At 38.9% G+C, this 26,716-nt stretch overlaps 1 protein-coding gene across 3 annotated transcripts in view; it reads right to left on the bottom strand.

The window, feature by feature from the left end:
- Window positions 1-26,716, bottom strand: part of dgkza (diacylglycerol kinase, zeta a) — a 131,351-nt gene that overhangs the window by 62,128 nt on the left and 42,507 nt on the right. For 2 of the 3 annotated variants that reach the window (XM_028571708.1, XM_028571710.1), the window contains 22 exons: window positions 24,647-24,755; window positions 24,339-24,434; window positions 23,629-23,706; window positions 23,101-23,163; window positions 21,135-21,191; window positions 20,858-20,926; window positions 20,529-20,600; window positions 20,189-20,305; window positions 16,924-16,995; window positions 16,191-16,289; window positions 15,110-15,192; window positions 14,873-14,933; window positions 14,144-14,257; window positions 13,206-13,343; window positions 12,187-12,265; window positions 11,947-12,002; window positions 9,977-10,039; window positions 8,633-8,706; window positions 5,754-5,865; window positions 4,737-4,823; window positions 4,418-4,530; window positions 3,974-4,074 (listed from right to left, as the gene is read on the bottom strand). In XM_028571708.1, the coding sequence (XP_028427509.1) occupies window positions 3,974-4,074; window positions 4,418-4,530; window positions 4,737-4,823; window positions 5,754-5,865; window positions 8,633-8,706; window positions 9,977-10,039; window positions 11,947-12,002; window positions 12,187-12,265; window positions 13,206-13,343; window positions 14,144-14,257; window positions 14,873-14,933; window positions 15,110-15,192; window positions 16,191-16,289; window positions 16,924-16,995; window positions 20,189-20,305; window positions 20,529-20,600; window positions 20,858-20,926; window positions 21,135-21,191; window positions 23,101-23,163; window positions 23,629-23,706; window positions 24,339-24,434; window positions 24,647-24,755 (1,913 nt within the window). The remainder of the gene's footprint in view (window positions 1-3,973; window positions 4,075-4,417; window positions 4,531-4,736; window positions 4,824-5,753; window positions 5,866-8,632; window positions 8,707-9,976; window positions 10,040-11,946; window positions 12,003-12,186; window positions 12,266-13,205; window positions 13,344-14,143; window positions 14,258-14,872; window positions 14,934-15,109; window positions 15,193-16,190; window positions 16,290-16,923; window positions 16,996-20,188; window positions 20,306-20,528; window positions 20,601-20,857; window positions 20,927-21,134; window positions 21,192-23,100; window positions 23,164-23,628; window positions 23,707-24,338; window positions 24,435-24,646; window positions 24,756-26,716) is intronic. The other variant, XM_028571709.1, reaches the window with a different exon arrangement.

Here is a 26,716-nt window from a genome sequence, read left to right as displayed (position 1 = left end):
GAGCAATTCGGGGTTCAGTGCTGGCCAGGGATTGAACCACCTTCCGATTGGTAGGCGACCGCTCTGCATCTGAGCTACAGCCGCCCCAGTAAGCTGCTGCTTTTCACTAACACACATCTAACAAAGACAACCACTGCAAACATTCCGCTCAACATCCCTGCTCTGCATCACAGTGAATAAAAGAACATAAAAATGTAGCTTATACAAAAGTCGTCTCCTACTCCGTGATGACACAGGGCCAAATGGAAGTTACTTTGAAGTAACTCCAGTTCTATAAGTGTGTGTGTAGTCCACTGTTGCTCAATATCAACTTCCAGGTTAAATAAAAACATGTGAACACAATTTCTGTGTGCGGTATAATATAGCATGATACTACCTTATCATGTGTAACACATTTGTCTAGTGTTGAGCTTGCGCTGCTCAGTATTTTATTCATTGTAAATGACATCAATAATGGGCATCTCCACTGACTGACGATTTTACATACAGTGCCAAAATTCTGTGCCAAGTTAACGTTGGCATTGGTGTCTATTTATTTTTCTTAAATGAGCCTGACCAAGCTGGCTCGTCATCAGTAGGCCGACAGATATTTGAAATAATAAAGACTGGCCCCTGAGGCAGTGCAGGCCAGCCGCACGCTGCACCAACACAACATTGCTGGCGTTACATCACACAGCTAAGTGAGGAGCTCCTGAACCCACACACACATACACCTCTCATTGATACTAAATATCGCAGTGTGGAAGACAAAAGACTGCACTGGGAGCAAGAGATAGTAACTTCACTCACAGAAACCATGTCAGATTTAGAGATTGTACACTTTTTTGCTAATTCACTACTCTCGCAGGGCAGTTTACTAGCCAAGTGCGTCTTGAAACAATCCCCACACCAAACGCTGCTTTCAAATTGCAACTACTGCATTGATTTCATAGACTCTCCTAGAGGATTGTTCATTTGTAACTGACCTTTTCAAGTGGCACCCAAGTAGCAACTAATTGGTTGTTGTGTATGGTGACGGTACATACAGTGTTGGGTTTGTGAAGATAGCTCATATAAATGTAAGTAATGTTCAGGTTTTTCGTGACCAAACAACAAAATGTGTAAAATGTCAAATGGGCTGAACAATTTCTTAAGACATGGTAAAATTAGTCAGGCAGCAGAAAATGAATCGCCAACATTTTTTGTAACTTATTAATTAAGGTCATATGTCAAAGATATGCCAGACACTCCAGCTCAGCAAATGTGAGGATGAAATCCCTTCTGGGCTTTAAACTGTTTTTAGACATCCAGTGCAATATATAACCCACTTCAGCATTTATAACCAATGGTATTTCCTCATGTTTAATCAATGGCTTTGTTACCATAAATGAGCCATTTTGTACGTTCATCTGCTTATTTTTATATCTCTGATTGACTTGGCACCCGATTGAAAATTCAGCAGCAATTTTGTTGTCAAAAACAATGACTAGGCGCTCTTAAATCTTTTGTTGGTCAGACAAAAGTAGTAATGATGTATGATGATGATAATAATATTATAGTATTAGATCAGAATTTTTTATTACCTCTAAGATGATATTTCTAGTATAATTCTATACAAAAACTGTACAGCTTATACCTGTGCAACCTATAAAAGGTCCATCGAAATCTCTACTAAACAATCATTATACTCAGAATACAGAGCCACAGTGAGTGAAATGGCTTTGAGATTATATAACCACTGTGCCTCAGCGAACGAGGCATATTTTTACCATCCCCAAGTCTGACACATCCACTGTGTTGAGAGCAGTGATGATTTGCGTAATGAGAAACAACTTCAACTTTAGATGGCAAGAACAAAGTATAAGGTGTAAAAATAATGACAATTATGAAAATCATCTAAAAACAACAGAAATTTTGGATTAAATTGAAAAAAGTGACTCAAAAATACCAAGGATTAGTCTTGAGTCCCAGGATACTGTACAGTACGTATAAATAATATGCAAAACCCAGCAACAAAAAGAACCATGTCTACATTTACACCAATAGACATAGTTTACAGTATTATAAAGTGTGCCTTTTACAATATTGTGAAAGGAAACAGCGCCACCCTGTGTGAAAACTCTGAACTTACTTACTGCTGTGTGTGTGTGTGTGTGTGTGTGTGTGTGTGTGTGTGTGTGTGTGTGTGTGTGTGTGAGAGAGAGAGTGTGTGAGAGTGTGTACCTGTTTGACTATATTTGTGGGGTCCAAAATACGGAGAATACAGTATACTTGTGGGGTCTGCACAGCATTGTGGGGACCAAAATGCTGGACCCCACAAGGTTAAAGGGCTGTTTGAGGGTTAAGACTTGGTTTTAGGATTAGGGTTAAAATTAGGTTATGGTTAAGGTTAGGGTAAGGGTTAAGGTTAAAAATTTAGTTGTGATGGTTAAGGTTAGGGTAAGGGTTAAGGTTAGGCATTTAGTTGTGATGGTTAAGGTTAGGGTAAGGGGCCAGGGAATGCATTATGTCAATGATGGGTCCCCACAAAGATAGTAAAACAAACTGTGTGTGTGTGTGTGTGTGTGTGTGTGTGTGTGTGTGTGTGTGTGTGTGTGTGTGTGTGTGTGTGTGTGTGTGTGTGTGTTTAATATTTCTAATGACCGAGAGAGACTGATCGAGAAGAAGCTCTGCCTTACTATATTTCTGAAACATCTGCGATGCAAGCGCTGCTCACTTTTTCGAGTGTGCAGTATGTAAATCAAAGACCTGAAAATATCTTTCATGTAAACACAGACACACACACAGCTAATCCACAGCAGTGAAGAGTGGCTGTTATGCATGAAGAAGAGAGAGCTGAAAATTATCTTGTTGACCTTCACATTCCTGCTCCACCTTCTAATCATCGAGCAGTTTTATTCCCACTTGAGCCTGAAGATGCTGCGGTAATTGAGGTACATCGACCTGCAGCTTCTTGACCCTGTTCAAGTCCTTGGTAGACATCTTGACCGCATACTGACGAGAAGCTGGTTGAAAACGTGACCTGATGTAACCAATTAATCTTCAATCTTCAAATAATTAATCTTTAAAATTTCAAGTTTTTGGTTGTTTGCTAACAAAGTCAAGTCTGCTGTGGACCAAAGCTATACCCTCAATAAACACTTGTATAGCAATCTTGTATAAAAACTTTATTGTATTACGGTGATCTGCAAATTATTGGAGGTACAATATATATATATGGACGATATATGGTTAAAATGAATATCATGTCACCGAGAAAAATGTTTTCAAAAAATACTACTAGGTTTTTAAGGCTTAGGTTTATGTTTTTTGTTTGTTGTTTTTATTTTTGTGTTTGACCTCCATACATTTTCTTATTTTCGTGTTCTGAATTTTACACCACCTAAAGCCATAACTGCCACAAATATTGGTACATACTTTACATATATATTCCCTTGTGTGTGTCTACAAATATGCCATTTGAACCATATGTCTGTCTTATTAGTTATTTTGCTTGTATATGATGCACATTTCTACTCCAAAAAGGTTTTTGGTTATTGACAATAAAGGGAAGTAGTGCATGCTTGAGATACACTAAGCAACCTTTTCCATCATAACTGAGTAAACCGCATGGCTGCTTTAAGCAAATCAACTTCCTGTGAACATAGCATGACAGTAACCAGGTGTATAATGAACATTATATGGGTTTTTTTTGTCAGAAACTATTGCATGGAGTCTGGTCGTGACTCTTTGATGTGTTATGAAGTAAATACTGATACAATATGTCTTTTGTATTTGTTTTCATTAGTAAGAATGTTTTTTTTTAAATGTTATATCAGATACTTGTGTGTACTTTCATTTAAAAATGCAAAAACAAAAAAAAAACATTTCAAATAAAGTCATGGTGGTGTCACAATGGTGATTATGGTGAGTATTATAATAGTATTGTTTGCACCGCTGCATACATGAATGCAAGTGTGTGTGTGTGTGTGTGTGTGTGTGTGTGTTGCCTTACATGCTTGTCGTAGTTTGTCCTTGTCATAGTGCAGAGCCTCGTAGTCATTCATACTGATCCTGCTGACTCTGATCCTCAGCCTTTCTGGGACTGGCTGTTGACTGAGACACAAACAGGACCAGAACACTTTAAAACAACTTATTTATTATAAATTGTACATTATGCTTTCCCACTATACTTTTCTCATGATTACAAAATCTTTTTCTCGTAATTACGAGATTACGAGATAAGGAGTCTATTTCTTTATTTATTTATAGACACAATAATTGTACATTATCAGTCTAGTTGGAGGCTTGACTGTTGGAAGATCAAGGTTATGCTATTTACTATGGCAAGAGGGTCGGAAAGAGCTACTGTCTTTAGTTGACTAAGGTTGTGTAAGCTTGTGCGAGTGAGTGAGTGAGTGAGTGAGTGAGTGAGTGAGTGAGTGAGTGAGTGACTTACTCGTTAAGGTGTGGTAGTGAGGTCCGTCGTTTGGTTTTCTGAACCATGTTTGCCTGGTTTCTCAGGCTGATGTGGATGACAGAGGGAGCGAGTCTGCACGGTTCACCATCCACCTAACAATAACACAAATCAATCACATAAATAGATTAATACCCAATTTCCTTCAGTAGATGTAGTAAGTAATCATCAGTAAAATAATGTTAATTGTTACTGGGCAGCTGCTCATGTAGAATGTGAAGAATATGGGTGATATTGTATAAATATGAAGCATGATAGTACATACTGTACAGGAACAAGTAACAGTATGTACAGTATGTACCTGTACTGGGAGAGGTTTTGTAGTGGTGAGGGTGACTTCTCTGCACTGGTTCAACCTCTCGCCATGACCTCCAACCTGAAGAGTAGCCTACACACACACACACACATACACATTATGCAATTGGTCAGTATTATTAATATTGATCATTATTTTTTTATGAAATACTGTGCTTTTCCACCATTTCCCTTGTGGCATGGGATCCTTTAACCGATTGATTACTATGGCTATTTGTTTTTTTTTAAGATTATTTTTTGGGGCTTTTCCCTTTATTATAGTGACAGTGGACAGACATGAAAGGGGGAGAGAGATGGGGGATGACACTAGGCCGGCCTCGAACCTGGGCCGCCAGGACTCGACCAACATGGGGCGCACGCTCTAACTGGGTGAGCTAGAGGCCACCCCACTATGGCTATTTTACTCATGATGGTAGAGACGTACTATTCTGCTGCACTTCTTTCAAGTTCTGACTCACAAAATGGTTAACTGGAAATAACATACCTCATTGCGTGTTTTGAACAACATACGAAATATATATTTACATATTATCGTGTACAAGAATATAACATTTGGAAAGTCACATCAATGTAGCAAACATGAATGATAATAAAACTTGATTTTTTTGGGGGGGTATTCATCATCACCAAGACGATATGTCAGTTCCAGCTACCAAGAATTTTTCTTTAAAATATTTTTATTGGACAGAATGTTCTTTTAGCCCATTTGTTAGAAGAGTTTTTGAAGGTTCTGAAAATACAGTTCAAATAGGAGTATGTGTTGTTGAAATACTACTTAGCCCTGTGTCACTGTAATACAAACACATGTGAGGAATAAACAGGGGCTTCGGTCTCTTATTGTACATATTATCACAAATAGTAATTATCCTTTACTAACCATCACACTTGACACCCCAGGTAAGATTCCATTTATATTTATTTTAATCAAGTAAGACACACTCAGCCGGCAGCTGGTCTTCCTTCCCTGGTAACCATGGCTACCAGGATTCATTGAGCTACATACCAGTGAAGTCATAGTGAATCCAATGACCTCGATGTATCCATCATCATGGCGTTGAGGTTCAAAGTCGTGATGTTCACCAGGGTTTCCCCAAGGTGTAGTGCCTGCACAGTATCTGAAGAACGCAGAACACACACCACGCCATCGTTACCAACGGTTCAGTCTTGCATCAAGAAATTGATTTATACCATAATTGTTTTACTGTTGGATTTGGCGGGAAAAGGCTGTGGTGTTTGTAGCGTGTAAAGAGCTTTGAGTAGTCGCTAAGACTAGAAAGGTTATATAAATGCAGTCCAATCACCATATCATCATCCACTTTCACTGTACTGTATATAGACAGCATATACTGTACATATTTACCCACAATATATCAATTTGCACTACTTACATTGTTTACATCTTACTTTATTTTACGTTGTTGGTCATTAGTGCTATATATATATATATATATATATATATATATAAATATAAATATAAACAATTTTAATATATTCACCTACTTTTTAACACACTTGTGTACATACTTTAATAGTCCTGCTTTCTTTGCCTTTATATGGTCAGCTTTGTTGACCTTTTGCTTAGCAGTTGTGTATTTCTGTACAAGTGCATTGAGAGCAATGGAACACTTCAAATTCCTTGTATGCGTACACATTTTAAGTATTTTATTAAGCCGCTGGGCGGGCTGTGCTTGCTTAGGCAGCACCTATGTGCAGCGCATATGAAAAACTGGACTGGCATTCTCAATCAGTGACATCATAATTGTGGAATTTCAAACGAATGTTGGCGAGGATTTTCAGGCAGCTGAGACAAGAAGTGTCTGTGGGAGAGAAGGCTCCATTTGGAGGAAAGTGTGGTTTTTTTGTACTTAATGAATCTATTACATACACAAACATCTTACTGTATACAACACACTAAAAGACGGGAAAATAGCATAATAGGGGCTCTTTAAATTGTCAGATAGAGATTTCATCAAAATGTAGGTAAATATTAGCCTCGTGAGACCGTCCTGATCTCGCGAGCTCCAGTTTTCTACTCGCAGATCAGTCTGGCATCTTGAGATAGAGAAAATTTGGAGCCGTTCGCCAAACGACCGACCAATCAGCGTCGGGTTTGAGGCGGGTTTAGGTGTGACGCAACGAGAAGTGACTGTTAGTCTAAACAACATGGCAGCTTCCACGGATGAGATGAGCGTAGCTATCGCGCAAGTTTTATCCGAATTAGAAAGTATTCCTTCATTAAAGGAGGGCAAAAAAACGGCACTGGAGGCTTTTCTCGGAGGAAAAGCTGTTTTTGCTCTTCTCTCGACTGGTTTCGGCAAGAGTTTGATCCGATTGGTTGATTTGGCCCGTCTATCACCAACATAGGTGGTGATAGACAGATGGTTTATCCAATCAGCTAACCAGGATTTTCGCCCCTTCCCAAAAGTTCTCCAACGGAAAGTTCCCAGATGGATATGCCGAGCAAATGCGAAGCAATCCATCTGGCGGAGTCAGGTTAGGTAAATATAAGTATCGGATCGGACTCATGTATCAGCAGATACTAGGGCTGCACAATTAATCGAATATTAATCGGGATCACGATTTTGGCTTCCCACGATAAAATGAACATGATCGACTGCGGTTTAAAATGTGTGCTCCGCTCATAGAACACTCTGCAACATTTCAAATCAAGCGTTTCCTAAACTAACACGCATGACTCGAAAAGGACGCAGCAAGCCAGTGCCGCACCAGCAGTGGCATTACGCCAGTGTTCATTAATTAAAAAAATCTGCAAACCACACCAGGCTGGTTATAACTAGACTCAGCCAGCTGAATTGGAAGCATTGCGCTGTAAGGATTGTTATTCTACAGTATTGAAGAAGAAAAAAAGAACATCCGAGGCCCCAAGATTAAAACCGAATACCTACCCAACGAAAACAAAATATCCAAATAGTCCAGCCCTACTCATTTTGATAAAGATTTGTACCTTCGCCGGAATGTAGCACAACATGGAAGTGAAAGCAGTGCTCCGTTTATTTAAATGTGAAAGGGCAATACAAATATGCTGTCCCTAAAATCAATGAATAATCATGGTAAAATACTGTGATCTCAATATTGATCAAAATAGTCTTGATTATCATTTTGGCCATAATCGTGCAGCCTCAGCAGATACCTAAAGCTAAGATAATAAAAGACTCAAAATGGGATCGGGGCTTAAAAACCTCAATCGGGACATCCCTCATTTTTATGTTGAATAAAATTGACATGACTTCAGAACATCTGTCTCCAAAGTGAAGATCATCTGCTAAGAGTGTTATAGTTATTAATTTCTGTTTTAGTGTGCAACTATGATAAAGGGAGATTGTTGTGTAATAAAGGATAACTTCTTTTCCTCTTTTTACTTTGTAAATAAGACTTTATAGTGAGGGCCAAATGAAACTTTGTCAACCATTTTCTTTATTTTCTGAGCACACGAGATGGCGCTCTTGGTTTTAAAAAAAAATGCATTCCAGAGTGCTTTCTATGTTAAACCGAGAGCTCCATCTGTGGGCTCAGGAAATAAAGACAATAGTTCACAAAGCTTAAATCTGGCCATCACTAAAGCTTTAGAAATTACTCTCATGAGTCTAGCCTGGTCAAACTGTCTGCTGGATTTTCCAGAGGTATTTAGTGATGGCTTGTAAGATGCTTGTATTTAAGATGCTTGTATTTAATTCCTAAAGTCAGGCAATGCCTCTTTTAAGCAAATCATTTTTTTCTGATACTAAAAGAGATACTACGATAACTTAAAGTCAAAGTAGACAAAACTAAACAAGTGAACACAAAGTAACAGTACAATGGTGCGTTAGTAGGAGACATGGTAAAAGGTAGTATCAGTAACAATAGTATTGGTAGTAGTATGACCTGGGGATGTTGAGGAAGACCAGACACTGCAGCTTCAAGTCCTGAACCTTCGATGTTAAATCAGTCCCATCACACTGGAGAGAGGGAGAGAGAGGGAGAGAGGGAGAGAGGGAGAGAGAGAGAGAGAGAGGAATGACTTCTTATATAATTTCTATTGGTGCGACAACATTGGTATAAGTTTAAAGTCTGTACAAATCACAGTTTTTCAAAAACAAATTCCTCCCCATTTTCTCACCTCCCAAATGCCCAACAACTCACCCCATGAGTACACAAATAGTAAAAAATAAATAGATAAAAGACAAAAAAAAATTGCTAAAACATATATGGCAAGTATAGCAATACTAAACAGCTGGAAAAAAAGTAAATAAATGTCAAAATAAAATAAAGTACAAAAATAAGAGCAAGAATTAAGCAATGATCTAGGTCAGGCTCAGGATATATTCCACGGTTGTTGTAGAGTTAAAACACACACACACACACACACACAGCATTACTGGACTTTGTCAATGAGCCAATTTATTCAGGATGCAGAACAGATAGACTGTTAAAGTAGGAAATAAAAGGCTGCCACTTCTTTAGAAATCCCTCACTAACCCCTCTGAGAGCAAACTTGATCTTCTCTAGGTTTAGAAACAAGATCGTGTCTTTCAACCAGGAGGAGAAAGAGAGAAAGAGGGGGTGTAGATTTCCAAGCCAGGAGTATTCTCGCAAGCAATGAAAAATCAACAAAAATCAGCGTCACTTAAATGGCCAATTTGTGTCTCTGTTGTGTTTTGTCTGATGGCCGGTAGGTTAGGTGATTGCCCACAGCAGCATGCCTTTGATTTTTCATGCTTTTCGTTGTTGTTTTTTCGGCATCCCCTGCAGTCAGTGATAGCAGCAACACGTATCACAGCCGGTGAGCACCTGAACACATTTACACTTTTTTTTTTTTATTATTTTTTGATCGCTTTGTCGCATTTGATTATCAACATTGGTATTGGAAGTATTATTATTGTTGCTTTGGTTTGGATTTGATTTTTTTCTATTGTTGTTACATATGTATATATTCATTTTGTGTGATGCTTTGGCAATATTGTTCTGGTTACATTGATGCCAACAAAGCTAATTGAATTAAATCAAATTGAATATAATTGAAAAGCAAAAGCCAGACTGGCTGCCATGAAATACCCTGCACACTCATCATGCATCCAGAGAGAGAGAGAGAGAGAGAGAGAGAGAGAGAGAGAGAGAGAGAGAGAGAATAAGGGAGAGAGAAAGACTAAAAGGGACAGAGAGAGAGAGACCGAGAGAGAGAGAGAGAGACTGTGTTTTTATACAAATGATTGACTGACAGCTACTCACCACCACTTTGATGTGCTTGGACAGGTCTTTGGAGCTTCTCATCAGGAAATCTGAGAATGCTGTCTGTACGAGAGACACACACACACACACACACACACACACACACACACACACACACACAGACAGAAAGATAGACAGACAGATAAGCAGGATTGTCTCAGAGGAGTGCACCATGAAACCTATACTGTATATACTGTATATAAAGCAGTCTGACCTGAGTAACCTAATGTTTACCACCTATAGGGGTCTAAAGGACCAAGATCGGCCTTTTTTGTCGATTTGTAAACTGTGATACTTCAGAGAATAACGATGGGCCCCAGAACATTTCACTGACACAACTGGTATGATTGACACCAACAGTGGAAGTGTCTCTCATTGCAAGTGTTATGTTATTCTGTTAATTGCATCATCAACAATCATTGCGCAAATCCTCACAAGGAAAAATATTTTGAGCCAACTGTCACAACCATTTCAAAAAGAAATGCTCCATCGGTTGCAGTAATCTGGCACTGTCATGAAAAGAATTAATAACAGCTGAATCTTTAAATTCAATTAGTAAAAATGTTCATACTCGCATTTTAGTGCAACTTATCGCATGTCAAATTTAGTCCACAGGTGTAACTCCTCAGCTATCATTTCTCAATAATCACATACTAAACACCGAACAGAGAGACATTAGAGAGGGACAACAGCCAGCTTATATAGAAGACAACTGACAATTGTTGGACAATTTGTCTGTATGGTATGTGTGATATGCTTGGTCAGGGAGAGGTGGGCACAGAGGAAGAGACAGAGGCAGGGCAGAGCAATCTGGCTGTGACAACGTCACAGCAAAAGCATTTTGCAAGCTATTACGGAGAATGGAACATTTAATTGGCATTAAAGGAACTGCATACTGAACTAGGCACTAGTCACAGTTCTATTAGCTTTACTGTTACAATTGCCACTGTTCATCAAGTCATTCCGTTATACCCACTGCCAGGAAGTGCACAGGCCGCCTACCAAGAGCCAGGGTCTACATGATGATTATGCCTGCTAAAATGAACTTTTTTCTTTGCCACTGTCGTACCAAATGCTTGCTCTTGGAGGGAATTGTTAGGTCTTAATTATAGAATGTGGTCAAGACCTGCTCTATCTGTAAAGTGTCCTGAGACAACTTCTGTTATGGTTTGACACTATAAATAAAACGGAATTGAATTTTGTCACAGTTCCTTAGACATTCAAATGTCTTGACTTAAGCAATGATAGAGGACTGTCATTTTGGTGACAGTAGCCATGTTTCCATCGAATTGTCAAGTGAATTTTAAGCGAACTTTTAAAATGTCGCAAAAAAGAAGAAAAAAAAAGAAGAAAATGCTTTTAGTGTTTAAGAACTGCAACATTGTTTCAGAAAACAGGCTGAAAATGTTGAGGAAAATGTTGTCCGTTCAAAGTAAAAAATAATAATAACGTGACTTAAAGTGTGCAAATAATAAAATAATACAAAACAAAGAGTAGCTTAAGTAAGTAACTCTGCAAATGGAAACAATGGAGCTGGTTCCCACTCCCAAACAACAGTGACTAATGTTTAATGTCATGGTGTTCTTAGTACCATTCAGTTGTTTTTATCCTGTCATTCAGAGTTCATTCACATTCTTACAACATTTCATATTTCATCTGAATGTCTCCTAACATTAACCACCTTTGTTGTAACATGTTCTGGTCTTCAACACAACTTTGGATGAAACTGTACATTTAATAAAGGCTAAACGTTTCCCCCACTATTTGTATTCGGCTAGACTAAACACAGCCCATCCCCTTCATATGCGTACTCGACACAGTGGTTAAAATGATGTCCTCCTTATTTGATTGTGGGTTGGTCAGCAAAAAAGCATATTTCGTCAAAAATGTTGGGAGTGCTGCTTTAAAACCAAACAGTATTAAACAGAAACATTCACGCACACTGATCTTTAACACGGAGAAGCACTCACCCCAGCGTAGAACATCTTGTTCCGAAAACGACTATTAAACTTCTCTGGGTTGGCCTCTGGAACAATGACGGACAAAAGATGTCAAAATTAAATGAAAAAGCAAAGTTTTCACAAATTGGCAATGCTCCCATAATCCTTTACACATCAATATGAATGTGAACAACAATAAGGAGCTTCTCATACAGTATATTGTGTAGTAACATTTGTTTTTCATTGTTCGGTTTATTAATATGAACATACCTCTAGACTCGTGAAACTCTAGAGTCACGTGGGCGTCAAATCCAAGACTGAAGTAATTGTTGAAAACATCTAGAGGGAGCTGAGAGAGCATACACACAAACATAAAAACACAACACAACAGCAATGCAGTGCATCTCTTGGTTTGTCTGTGTCTTGCTTGCCAGCCACTTCCAGGACTGGGTTCTGTGACTTTGTGCCTGACAAAAGTGAGAGTGAAATAGATCTGCTTATTGGGCCCTATTTTAACAATTTAAGCGCACAGCGTGTACAAATCCACTTTTGTTAGTTCAACGGAGGAAAAAAGGGTCCGTGTGCCAGTCGCGTGGTTCAACAGGGTTGTACTTATTGTCTTCATTAATTCTTAGGTTTGTTTTGGGCGTAACATGCAATAAACCAATCAGAGTGTCATTTCCCATTCCCTTTAAAAGCCAGGCGCTTTTGTACCTTGGTCCATTGTAACAAATGAAATGCTGCGTTATTGACTTCAGACCAGGTTTAGGTTGGTCAATGGTGCCATCGCTTTCCGCTGCCTCAAGATAGCAATGCGCCAAGAATGCACGTGAACACACCTCCCTGTAAGACCAGATGGGCGCAGGTGCATAAACGACGTGGGCACTGGATGGGGAATTGACACCCTTGTTGGTCTTAAACTGGCAAAGACGCTTGCGTCGGGCTTTGCGCTGCATTGCGCCAGGTGCAAGATAGGGCCCATTAAGTTTGATAAATGCCAACGGGCAACAATGTGAACAATGATTAACCAGCTTCTCAAGGTTTAGTTACAACTCTGCACTAATGCAAGATGGAAAGCAATGGATTGACCATTGATTAAATATTATAAATATAAATATACTAAGCACATTAACGTTTAGTTTGAAGGGTTTAAGATGAGAGCATGAAAATGTGTTTTTAAATAAGAAGAGTGAAGTGTCGACAATTTTTACATAACAAGCGTTAAGCGTCCACAGTCTCAGACGTCAGCTTAGAGTTTCTGGATATGATGTAGGTGTACTGCCACTGACCTTATCAGTCTGCTGTTCGTCCGGTTCAGCCCCTGCACTGTGGTTTGGTTCAACCTGTAGATTCCATCTGTCTAGCTGGACAACAGTTCCATCCTCAACATGGGACAGGATCTTAGACAGAGGTTCATCTGTATAGCCCTGGAATACATGCAGAGTTACATTAAAAAAATATATATGGATACGTATACACAAATATATTTAGGTGAATATAAATCAAGATTTTTATGTTGAAGCAACAAAATAACTTTAGAAAACAAGTGCTGAAGATGGACTTTCTTGAAGTATGAGCAACAATCGCCTAAGGCACATGTTTGAAAGTTTGAAGTTTGAAATGAATCCAAGCGTACAGATTAGGGGTGGGGGAAAAAAATCGATACAGCATAGTATCGCGATATTTTTCGTGGCAATACTGTATCAATACACAGACGCCAAGTATCGATCTTTTATGATATATGTGTTGGTTAGTTTGTCTGCTTGACAATCCCATTTTGCAGCAATACAATTGAAGTGAGATGAACAAACAGAGAAATGTATATTTTCAGATAAAACAGATGTTGACAAAATTTTCCTTTGGGGACATCATTTGAAATTGGGAAAAATTTGAAGTTGGAAAAAGCGTAATACATTGCAATATATCGCAGAATATTGCAATATGTTTAAAATCGCAATAATATCGTATCGTGACATAAGTATCGTGATGATATCGTATCGTGAGGCCTCTGGTGATTCCCACCCCTAGTACAGATTAGTGACAAATTAAAGAAAAAAACAACTTCGCAAATGCAGAAGCTTCAATACAGCACATGAGGGCTCACTGTATGTTAAATTAAAAATGAGCCAGCAGTTGCTCAGATTGTCAACAGCATTGAATTGGACTATTTGTATTCACCAATACAGTTTTATTGTGTGTAGGTGTCTTTGTCAGTATTTGTACCCACCCCTCCCCAGTTGAGGGTCCTGGCGAGGTCATTTCCTGTCCCTAGTGGTAACACGGCAACAGGAGGTTGAGGATTTAATCCCAGTTCATCAAGACAAGACAGGATCCAGCCCACCTGGTTCCACACACACACACACACACACACACACACACACACACACACACACACACACACACACACACACACACACACAAACGCAGTTAAAGAGACAAAAGGCTGTGTTCCTCCATGTTTCAATCTCTCTTAAACAGGAAGTTTTCAGTGTCCATCAGAAACAACACCTCTGCTGAAGTCATAGTTCCTTTAGTTTTTATTCTTTAGCACATTCTGTTTTTTAATACATACATACACATCATATGATTTTATGCTGATGAAATGGGCTAATGACATGGGCATGCACTACTCACTACTTCAATTCAATAATAATCAGACAGACATTGTAATCACTGTCACAAATTCCACAGGTTCACAGTCTAGCAATATAGTGGCTATAAACTAGGAATTTAAGATAGTATTTGATTCTAGTTGCCAGTGGACACACTGGATTAGGACCACATGTGAAACATTTATTTGAGGCTTTTGTTTATTTAGAATTCTGATGAAAAAAATCTCAGGATTCTAACTTTAAACTCAGATTTCTGACTTTAAACTAAATCCATTTTTCACATGTGGCACTAATCCTAATGTGTGTGTGTGTGTGTGTGTGTGTGTGTGTGTGTTACTACTCACGGTGCCATCTCCTCCACAGGCCAGGATACTCAGGTTATGGACTTTACGATACAGCTCCAGGCTACAAGATTGACACTAGTTAATGGTCAATTCAGCCAAACAAATCTGACATCACCAAGAGATGTTCACTGATGTTGTGTGTGTGTGTGTGTGTGTGTGTGTGTGTGTGTGTGTGTGTGTGTGTGTGTGTGTGTGTGTGTGTGTGTGTGTGTGTGTGTGTGTGTGTGTGTGACCTACCCCTCGTATGGTCCACCTTGGCTCAGGTCAAATACCTGTCTGGGATTCAGATACCACATAAAGGACTGCAGGATCTTATTGCCCTGTCCGACAGAGAAACAAATATGAGTTTAAAAGACTTGAAAGTAACTAAAATTACACATAATCTACTTACAGTACATTCACTGGCACTAAGACATTGTCTCGTAAGACTCAAGTCCAGTCAAGTCCTAAGTTGAGAGAGGCGGGTCAAGGTCCAAGTCCTAAACATTGGGTTTTAGGTCCTTATCAGGTGATTCCATATACATCATTTCTCTTCAGATTGAGGAATGGGCCACAGAGTCCTTTAAAGTGCTCTTATTATACTCATTTTCAGGTTCATAATTGTATTTAGAGGTTGTACCAGAATAGGTTTACATGGTTTAATTTTCAAACAAACACGATATATTTGTGGTACTGCACATTGCTGCAGCTCCTCTTTTCACCCTGTGTGTTAAGCTCTCTGTTTTAGCTACAGAGTGAGACATCTCACTTCTGTACCATCTTTGTTGGGAGTCGCACATGCTAGGTAAGGTAAGTTGCAGAGTATGAGGGTGTGCCACGCTAGCAGCTAGGCGAGCATTATAACGCAAGCAAAGGCTGGACTACAACAGAGCGGTTTGGAGCAGTTTGTAAACAGTGTTTTCTCTGTAACTGTTTTGAAATGTTTTTATGTGTATGTATGTACTGATTAAATGTTAACTTTGTAAAAGAGATTTCTGTCTCAGTGGGTCCCCTTCTGCTAAAATAAAGGATAAATGTCAAATAAAATAAAAAGGCCAACATCTAAATAATGTCAAAGTAGACATCCAGTTTTTTGATTTTGAAAAATTGAAATCATGAGCTTTTGACTTAAGTCCAAACCTCGGTGATTTACTGATTTACTGACTACTGACGGAATAACAGGCTTCCAGACTTGTGGGCTGGTTTCGTGACACCATAACTGCTTAGCTAATAGCTTGACTAAACTGGATGACACATTGACTAAATCACTGAACCATTTGCTGGATTTGCCTATAGTCATTAACCCACTGGCTGGGTTGATTGGGTTGTTCGTGAATACCTGGTTTCCTCCACTCTTGGGGTTGACAAACACCAGCAGCGGTTTCATCAGTGGCGAAGGGATGGGTCTGATTAAAAACGGCTTCCACTGTCGTCCTTCCTGTCAGAGAGGAAGATGATCTGCTAAGTCCCTCTATAGTAGAGCTTGTCCATTTAGGCTGTCTAACCTGGGACTTATCTACAAACTGGTGTCCCTAAACTATTAATCCAGATTAGCCTTTCAGAAGGTATCTCAAGTAGGGATCGACAGATACTGGTTTTTCAAGGCCGATACCGATACCAATTATTAGTAGTTAGTGAAATATTTGGAACGTATATGCATTTACAGTGAAAATTAAAACATTTAAGTCAAAATTTAAGATTTTGGAATGTAACAAACACAGAGCTGTAGCTGAAACAAAGTATCGCACTTTTAAATAATTAACTTTGTTCGGTTATCAGGCAAATTAAACGCCGATACAGATAATCTGCAAACTGCCAAAAACAGCCCGATAATCGCCCAGGGCAGATAATCGGTCTACTCTATTCTATGACAAAAAACAAGCACACATTTATCACAAATCATGTCTGTCAGATATATCTTTAAATATGGTGTTATCCTTAAGAGAGTTTCAGAGTGTGTAACACACAAAGCAAAGAACCAAAACCAAATTGTATGTGTTTTATATGTGTACCATAACCATGTGGCCAGAGGTGGCTCAGAGAGAAACTGAAAAATATAGTGCAGGACTGACCTCTGCTCCTTTTTTGCTGCTTTTCCGCTTGAATGATGCTCTCTTCTTCTTCTTACTTGACTTCATAGATGACTGTGGGAGATACAAAACAGAGACATCAGCTGCAGATCACTGCAGGTTGATTTCATGGAGCGCATGGGGAGGATGTGATGCAGCTTGTTTTCGTAATAAAGGAAACTGGCTGGCTGTCAATTAAAATCTTATATCAGGACACCTCAAACAACGTTGCCATCACCAATTAAGTCTTACTCGTACACACTGCTGTAAGTACCTGCAACAACAGCCACAGCAACAGCTAAACTGATAGTTACATGATTGAACAAAGTGTGTCCAATATAAAAAATAATGGAGTGAAGGGTGAAAAATGTTGAGTTATAAAGCAGAGAGGGTTTGTTCTATTAGATAGCAGAACAGCTTAAGTGCATCAGATTGCTTATACCTTAGCCACTTACCAAAGAGTAGATGGCTGACTGTGTCTAAATCAGGATTTATTTTTCCTACAGTTAGTATTCATTTTTGTTATGTTATCTTCAGATTTGTTATACTTTATATACTGACAGGAACGGGGGCTAAACTGTTGACTTGATGTACATTTTGCATCAATGTACAGTTTTTACAGAGACCATACTTTTTATGACAGAAATTTATGATTGATTTGACGATCTATGTCCATGCACACCATCTCCTGCTGCTGTAAATTCTCCCCAGAACAGAAAATAACGCAAATAAAACAAATTCTAAAAAGAACTGACATTACGTACACCGTCATTTAAATACAGAACAAACGTTGTAGGACCTAATACTGACCCCTGTGGGATTGTTGCCAGTTAACGATATAGCTTTTCAACCAGTTCAGCACAGCCCCTCTTATGCCGTACATTTCCAGTTTATTGGGTAATATGCCAAAATCTATGATATCAAATGTTTTTTTAAATACTTAAATGGCTGATAATTCAGTAAACTTTGGTCGTCTTGGACCGGGTAGCCTTATTAGATTTTTGTCTTGGAATGTGAAAAGGTATGGGATGTTAGGGGGGGGAAATATCCTAGGTTCCGTCTTGAACATTCCTTTTTTCAAGAAATGTATATGTGCCTCAAAGACCATCACAGGCTACGCAAGTCCTGTGTAAACCAGGTATTACATTCCAACTTTAAAAAGGAACACGCCGACTTATTGGGACTTTAGCTTATTTACCGTATCCCCCAGAGTTAGATAAGTCCATACATACCCTGCTCATCTCCGTGTGTGTTGTAACTCTGTCTGACGTCTCCACTGGTAGCAGCCCAGCAAAGGACCTGCAGGTAACTGGTTCCAACAATCCTACTGCTCCAAATAAGTGACAAAATAATGCCAACATGTTCCTATTTACATGTTGTGATTTGTAGAGTCACAGCGTGTACAAAAAAACCACGTAACATGAGACACAGCCATCTTCTAACCCTAAACAAACCGAGAACTATATTCTCAGAAAGGCTTGCTGCAAAGCAAATCACTCCGCCCAAGTAGCAGAAGTAGCAGAGCTTCGCCTTCTGAGAGTATAGTTCCCAGTTTATTTACGGTTAGAAGATGGCTGTGTCTCATGTTATGTTGTTCTTTGTACACGCTGTGACTCTGCAAATCATATCATATGTAAATAGGAGCAGGTTGGCGTTATTTTGTCACTTATTCGGAGCAGTAGGCTAGTTGGAACCAATTACCTGCAGGTTCTGTGCTAGGCTAAGCTACAGGTGGATCCGTCAGACAGAGTTACAACACGCACGGACAGGAGAAGGGTATGTATCGACTTGTCTTACTCTGGGGGTTACAGTGAATAAGCTAAAGTCCCAATAAGTCGGCGTGTTCCTTTAATTCTAAGGTCAGGGTTGCTACGTATATTGATTCACAAGAGGATGCAATTTATCCCCCACTAACATTACTTCCGATCCTAATGAGAGGTATTTAATTATTGTGGGTTTTCTGTTGCTTGCTGTTGTGTTGTTTGTGGATATGTATGCCCCAAATTTTTATGATGTGAGTTTTGCGAACAAACTACCGAGTAGCAAACATTCACCTCTCCCTCGGATGCGGTCCAGGCACCGTACGAATACTTGTTCTTATTTATTGTTTGTCTTTAGCTCGGTTGTGTGTGTTCATTTAGTCGACGAAGTTGTGGAACATTTTCCCTGTTGTTCCTTGTCTTATTATTATTATTATTATTATTATTATTATTATTATCTTAATATTTTGCTCAACCGCATCTCTGTCCTCGCACAACAATACGGCGCCGATGGAGCCATTGTTTACAGCAAAGCTCTGTTATTTTCTTTTTGACGGAGCGTGAAATCCCCAAGGAGCTTAGGAGGGGGAGATACAAAGGATCTAAGGCAGGAGTGAAGGCCTTTCATCCCCGCGAGATTGCTGGCTAACAAGAAGGACGAGCTATCTGCCTTGGTGAGGCGATGGAGGTTGTATCGTGAGAGCAGTGTTTTGCGTTTCACAGCGACATTGCTACACAAGGACATCCGGGACCCAAACGTGTCTGTAGACGGTTTTCAGATGGTACTATTCCTCCATCGGTCTGGTTGGGGGACATGATATTTTTTTTTCTCAATTTAGAGAAAATGAAGTTTCTTCTTAGATGTTCAGTTGAGAAATGAAATGTCTGGTGACAAAACTTAATATCACACTTCAGCAATCTAAAAAGGCTTCCGATTGATCAGCCATAACTATTTTACTTCTCTTACTAGTATAATGTACTGGGGAGGACTTTTAAACCCATTTAAAAAAATATATATTTTATTTTATTTAATTAATTTAATTATTTTATGTCCCTTTTTTTAGGTCTTGTCACTTTGTGTAATTACTTACTGCTTGTTTGTTGTCCCCATTATGTCTTTTTGCACATCTATGAAGTCAAGCCTGAGTATGTGCTTTGATGTATTTCTTTATTTTTCACATCTCTTATCTGTCATTATGTATTTGTTACATGAATACTAGATCATATTTGACTGTATATCAAATGTATAAGTAAAGTGTATAAGTTATTTGCTTTAGTTTGGTTTATTATAACAATTATTATTATTATTATTATTATTATTATTATTATTATTATTATTATTATTATTTTCAATGTAGGCCCAAGGATTGTTTCGTGTCTGTGTTGGGTGATAGTGTATATAAGGGAGATGTGTGTTCTACTGTTAATGTAATTGTATAAAAAACTAAAATTAATATTTAATAACATTGTATTGGGAAAAAAAAAAGAGCGACTGACAGCAGTATTACCTGATTGCGTCGAACTCGAATGATCCATGTAGGTGGAACAATAAGGGCAGCATGAGCTCCTATTGGACAAGGCTCCTCAATTTGCTGGAGCATGAAGCAGGACACCTTGTTGTGGTACTAAAGACGGAAATACAGCAATACAATGCATTTATTCCTTAGGGATCTGTAGAATTGAAATAATATAATTTTGTAAAATAATAATAATAATAATAATGTTTGTGGTAGTTCAGTTTAAGTCAAGTTAAATGACTTAAGTGTCCCAATGTGAAAATTCAAGATCAAACTGCGCTGTCCTTCTTACTCATCCGGTTTTACATGTTCCCAAACATACAGTACTCACAGCCTGTTTGCACCAGGAGCAACTGATGGCTACAATCTCTTTACTGTGGAAAGCAAACTTCTGCTGGAAACCCTGCACAGAAAGACAGGAACATAAGTTATTTTGTGCTCTTCATTGCTACTAAAAATTAAACTACCAGTTTAATTTATATTTAATTAAGTGGGGAACTCAAGCAATTTAGGGTATAACTTTGATTTATTTGGGGAACCTGCAAGAGAGAATGAGGGTTTATACCGTAAACTTTATAAACCGTTAAACTTAAAAAAAAATTTAAAAAAAAGATAAAATGATTCTTATTAGAATATCGGTCAAGATAAAATAAAACTCACCTTCCCACATTGTTTACATTTGCCTTCTTGCCGTCTCCGATGCACCCAGTGATGACGCACCACAATGGGCTGAACACACACAAATTACACAAATTGTGAGTTTCCAAATCTGAAGGAAATTTTTTGGAGTTCATGAACAATTTTGAATATGAACAACATACAACTATTTCCCTGTTGGTTCCTGAACTTGTAAGACGGACAATCTGAGTAAATGCAAAGCAGCTCCAGCAGCAGCACTGCTTGGACCCCACCCCAATAACAATCTTCTCAAACTCACCTCTCGGATGTTCCTAGAGCTTGATTCTCTGAAAGACGGTTTACACCTGAAATTAATCTGGGGGAGAGCAGAGAAAGAATAGAGAGGAAGAGAGTTGTAAATAGTTAGATAATAACTGGGCTTCTAACTCACAAACCACACTGGGTACTGTGAGAGGGTTATAGGAAAAAGCATGGAGCTCCAGAACAGACAGCTGTAAAGGAATGATTTCCAATGATCAGGTTTGCAGGTAAAATGTGTTTTTGGAGAAAGAAGTGGTTAGGCCAAAGAGGTCCAGACATGTGTGTCTTTGTAGCGGTGAAAAGTGGGAAGGCCCAAGGATTCCACATAATAGAGTGTGCACAGAAAAGAAAAAATTAGGGCCACCCTGACCAGAGCAGGGACACCACCAGACACTGTGGTTGCCAGGCTGAACACTTTCAAACAAACTGTTTTTGGGGATGGCGTATGGAACAGGCCATCGTATCCTGTTGAATTGTTCTGGTTCATTCTGATGACAGTTCTGCTCGTTTATATACAAATCATGGTTCAGCCTTGCATATCACCGACCTTGGTGGTACCCGCCCTCTCATACTGACAAATGGATCCTCGTGTTAGCTTGTGTTAGACTTTATAACTGTAACCAGTCCTGATCCTTCTGCTGTTACCTCCACCTTTAGCCCACTGATTAAGAAAGTGGCCTTAGTCACGTAGAGGGTAACTAACATTTTGTTGTGTCTAAGAGACTGATGGGAACAACAATCTTTGACATTGCGAGATCGCTGCAGTCGGCAGCGGTGAAACAAGCTACAATGTCAGTTAATAGGGCAATTGTCCAGCTTGTATTTACCTTCACAAAAGTGCTGGTTTTGCCACTGACAGGCTCAGATTAATATTCTAAGTGTCTGACAACATTATGGAAAAGGATCCCTTCAGAGATAGACCTTTAAAACCTCTTTGAGACCTTTCTGTTAAACCAGAAACAGCTCTGCTAGTAGCGCTAAACCCACCAGACTCCGTTGAAAAAAGCAATACTGCTATAGAGCCAACATATTTTCACATGTAAATCCGTAAACTATGTGATTATTTCAACCCAAACTAGAGTTGTGATGGTTGGAAAAGTGGAGAGACGACCAAAAACTGCTTCTCTTTTTTCTTTTTTTGTCGACTTTAAATTAAGTGTATCTTACGATGCTAAAATTACTGTTTATTTAAGTGGAGTCTGGTGGGTTTAGCGAACGCAATTTCACGGATGTTTATTATGTTTAAAAGAAGGATCTTACTCTTTAACAGAGAGGTCGACCTACTTAGAAATCCTTTCCATAATGTTGTCAATCACTTGGGGCAAAACGAGCAATTTTGTGACAATGGCCCTTTGAAGCTTGTTTCCCTGCTGCCGACTGCAGCAATCTTGCTTAACTGGACCAATGTCAAAGATCTTTGTTCCCATCAGTCACTTAGACACAAAAACACAGGAAAATAAGATTCCTGGTTGAAAAAAAACGGTGGTTACCCTTTAATCGCTTAGAAATCAACAGGGCCAACTTTGTAAACCTGTCAGATTTGATCAACAAGAAAATGAGATAAAGAGACAGAAGATTCTACGAGATGTAAGAAAGAGAAAATGACGCCTTCATGACGCAAGATCAAAAGTGGAAGTTTGACCTAGATTAGATTCCAATTCGATTCGCTCATTTTAAAAGTGGATTGTGCACAGGCCTGTTTGCCTTTAGAGAATACATGCTATATCTGTGTTTGCCATGTACCACAGCCCTCTATGCATTTGCCCCCAACTACAAAGATTCTTTGTTGTATTTTTGCTCCAAATAAATTCTCATCCTGAGGCAAACACAGATATCAAGCGGTGCACAGGTTTTTTTGTGAATGATTGAAGTGAGGTCCCGACACCACCTTAGGTCTGTGTGTTTCTGTGAGATTGAGGGTCACAGACGAGGAGAGAGACAGGAGACAGTTTGGTTTATCTCACTCTAAAGTTGGGGTCATTGAGGGGCAGGGTGGCATCCAACAGAATGGCTCTAGAGCTGGGAAACTGCAGATTAGACAGGAAGAACTGTTAAGGACAAGTTGTCCGCTCTTTCAAATGGGCTGTCCCTCCGCTTCAAAGAAAATGAATGAAATGAAATACGAAATAACTGTTAAGTGAAATAAATAAAGAATAGATATTAGCTGAAAACAACCGTCCTTGGATCCAATTTTAGATTTTCATCATGACAGACAGTTTAAAGTAATCTGCTTTTCACTTCTCTCTGATTTTAAACTCATCCTTGATGACTGAAAGTTTAATCCCTCTTTATTCTTGCCTCCGTCACATTTTCTCTCTTGTGAAAGATGGTTTAAACATCCGCCTTTAATCTTCTCCTCTCCACCTTAATATGTCTGTGATGACGGAAGTTGTACACCTTTATGCTCTCCACAGTAGTAAAGTAGATACAAAAATGTGAACTCATTCAGATTTTTAAGTATTTTGAATACATGAGACAGAAAAAATGATTACCTTCTCCAGTTGTTCTATACAGATGGTGTGGGCGACTATCTTACAGGCAGCACACTTCCTTCGACTAACAGACTTTTGCTGGAAGGAGAAAGAAGGAGAGGGATGAAAATTATCAGTTTTGAAATATGGAAGAACAACCACAGACATAACATTACAGGAACACGGAACAAAAGTCAGACAATTTGTATTTTGGCCAACAGTAATTTTGTTTAATGATCTTCAGCAGCTTGTGAGTGATTATTTTGAATGGACAAAACAATGAGGCAGTAATGCCATCTTTGGCCACCAGGGGTCAGTCCTGTGCTGCAAAAAAAAAAGCTGTTGATTGAAACCAGATACGTAGTGACATGATAGTGTATGACATTTGACGACTTTGTGTATGTGTGATGCGACAGGCTTGCCACATGTTTGATTTTAATACGAGCTGACATTGAGTAAAATTATAACATGACTTCTTGATTGATTTTTGATGACACTGAAGGACTGTCTTGGGTCTTGGAAATGAATGGCCGTAGCATCACTGTGCATAAGGTAAAGTTTTTTTTGGAAAAGATCAGAGTTGATCATCCAACATAGAAGTTACTGTCATAGACAAATCAAAATAGATGCATATGAATGTAACTTGTGGAAAATAGTGCTGTTGTAAACACCAAGAGGGACACAGAAGGGGGGAGAACAGGTGGAGATAAGTGTCCAAGTGAAATACTAACCAGTGCTTTGGCAATACAGTGTTGTTCTCCCACATAACAGTAGTCTCCAGACACATTTGTCTCAAACCAGATATGATCTCCATACAGAGCCGAATCCTACAGAGAGAAACAGAGACACAGAGGAGGCTCAAAAGGACAGAAACTTAAAATCACTTTGCTTTCTGCAAACCTGTTTTAATGTCACAAAAAGGACTGATGGGTTACTTAGGCATTAATCACAAGATAAGTGACTGATGAGGCATAAATGGTGTTTGATGAAAGACATGTAAAATCATAAGTATGTCATACTGATCCTGAGCCAAACTCACACTCCAGTCCAAAGTACTGCGGATATTTGCTTCTGGGTCAGTCCTGTTCAGGGATGACGTACTGGGCTGACAGGGAAGATGGTGCAGGCCGGACTTAGCTATTGCTTTCCTGGAAAGACACAAAAAAAGACAGAAAATTGTGAATGCTTCCATTTTCTTCTTGATAATAAAACAAAAAAAAAAATGCAAGGAAATATTTAATGTAAACTAAAATATGCCAACATCACGCCAGATGCAATTTCTTATATATTGGAAATGCTTCTAACATTGTTAATTGTTCCTGATCAAACATTACTTCCACTTACAAAGCAGCATATCAAACACACAAAAGTCAACATCAAGTGGACTGTGGTCTCCTTTTGTGATGCTCATGTCTTTTAAAAAGGAAGATCTCTAAAGTCAGTAGATTAATGTTAAAAATATGAGAGTGGGACCTGAGCTGGATGGAATTGTTATGGATGAGTAAACAACTGTCTTGCACCCACCCCCACCAGTACATGAACACTTCCATTTTTATAATGATTGTGTTCATCATAAACCAGACTAGCAAAATGTAATGACAACCAGAAAATAATAACTTCTAGTGTGGCTTTCAAAATAAAAGCATGAAATGAGGTTGGTGAGTCAGTTTTGAGTAGTACAGCTGAACATATAAACACTTTGCAGAGGCACACAAAACTGGACAATGATCACCTTTCTTATACGGCACAAGACCTGTCTAACCAGACTTGGACTTTAACAAACTATACACAATACATACAACAAAATAGGCCATAGAGCACAACAGTGACACTTATGACACATCCATTCTGGAAACCACTTATCATGTTTGGAGCTGGAGCCCATCCAGACATGGGATGGGCTCACCAGTCTATCACAGTGCTGATACACATACATGTGTAGAAAAACAACTATTCACATTCACGCCTATGAGCAATTCTATTGGCAAAGCAGCATGTCTTGAAAAGACAGACATTACATGAGGATATAGTGCAGACTCCACACAGTAAAATTCTGCAATTTCATGTTATCTGCGATAATGATGCGATACTTCAAAATGTGCATAAAAATATGTTGATGGAAACACAGCTTATGTTCTGCTATTTTGTCTCAATAGTGGGGTTTCCATCAACATATTGTTGTGCGCATTTTGAAGTATCGCATTGGAAAATGTTGATAGAAACGGCAAAATTCAAAAAAATAAAAATAAAAAGTTAGCAAAAAAGTTTTAACGCTCGCGTGAAATGGTTTTGCCTTTTACGAAAAAGAGTTAATGCACAAAAGGAGATGGAAACCGCTTTGTCAAATAAGTTGTGACGTAGCGAAAATGTAACTCACGTGACTGGATCGGGAAATTGGTCCCATCCAGTGCGTCGTACACTTGTGAGACAAGGTGCGTGGTAGAGTTGCGCTGCACTATTGGCTGTGCCTCAGCCACGTCGCTATACAGTACATTGACGAACTAGTTCAACAGCTTGAATCGTTTGGCCCTGCACACCGTATATTCACAGCGGTGAACGGTTGTCTTGCTGACACCAAATGTATTCTGCACAGGTGGCCAACTTGTATAATGCTACCCCTTCCATTTAGCCAAATACAGTCATGTGAAAAAATTAGGACACCCATGCTAAAGTTTACTAAAGAGGAATAAAAAAATATAATCTTTAAGGACACCTATTTTCTTTTTGAATGAATAATGTATCGTAAATAAATAAATGTTCTTCCTTAAAATACAGGGGGCATAAGTAAGTCCACCCCTATGTTAAATTCTCATAGAGGCAGGCAGATTTTTATTTTTAAAGGCCAGTTATTTTCATGGATCCAGGATACTATGCATCCCTTGGCCTTTGGAATTAAAATAGCCCCACATCATCACATACCCTTCACCATACCTAGACATTGGCATGGGGTACTTTCCATAAAATCATCTATCAATGCAAATCAAACCAGCTATTAGGCTAACTGAAATCAAACCATGCCAATCTCTAGGTATGGTGAACGGTATGTGATGAATTTTTCACATGATTTTTTTATTCCTCTTTTTAGTCAACTTTAGCATGGGTGTCCTAA

Source organism: Perca flavescens, chromosome 24, assembly GCF_004354835.1.
Source record: "Perca flavescens isolate YP-PL-M2 chromosome 24, PFLA_1.0, whole genome shotgun sequence".
Taxonomy (NCBI): domain Eukaryota; kingdom Metazoa; phylum Chordata; class Actinopteri; order Perciformes; family Percidae; genus Perca; species Perca flavescens.
The sequence above is the reverse complement of the archived record's forward strand: the minus strand, read 5'-3'. Positions and strand labels throughout refer to the sequence as shown.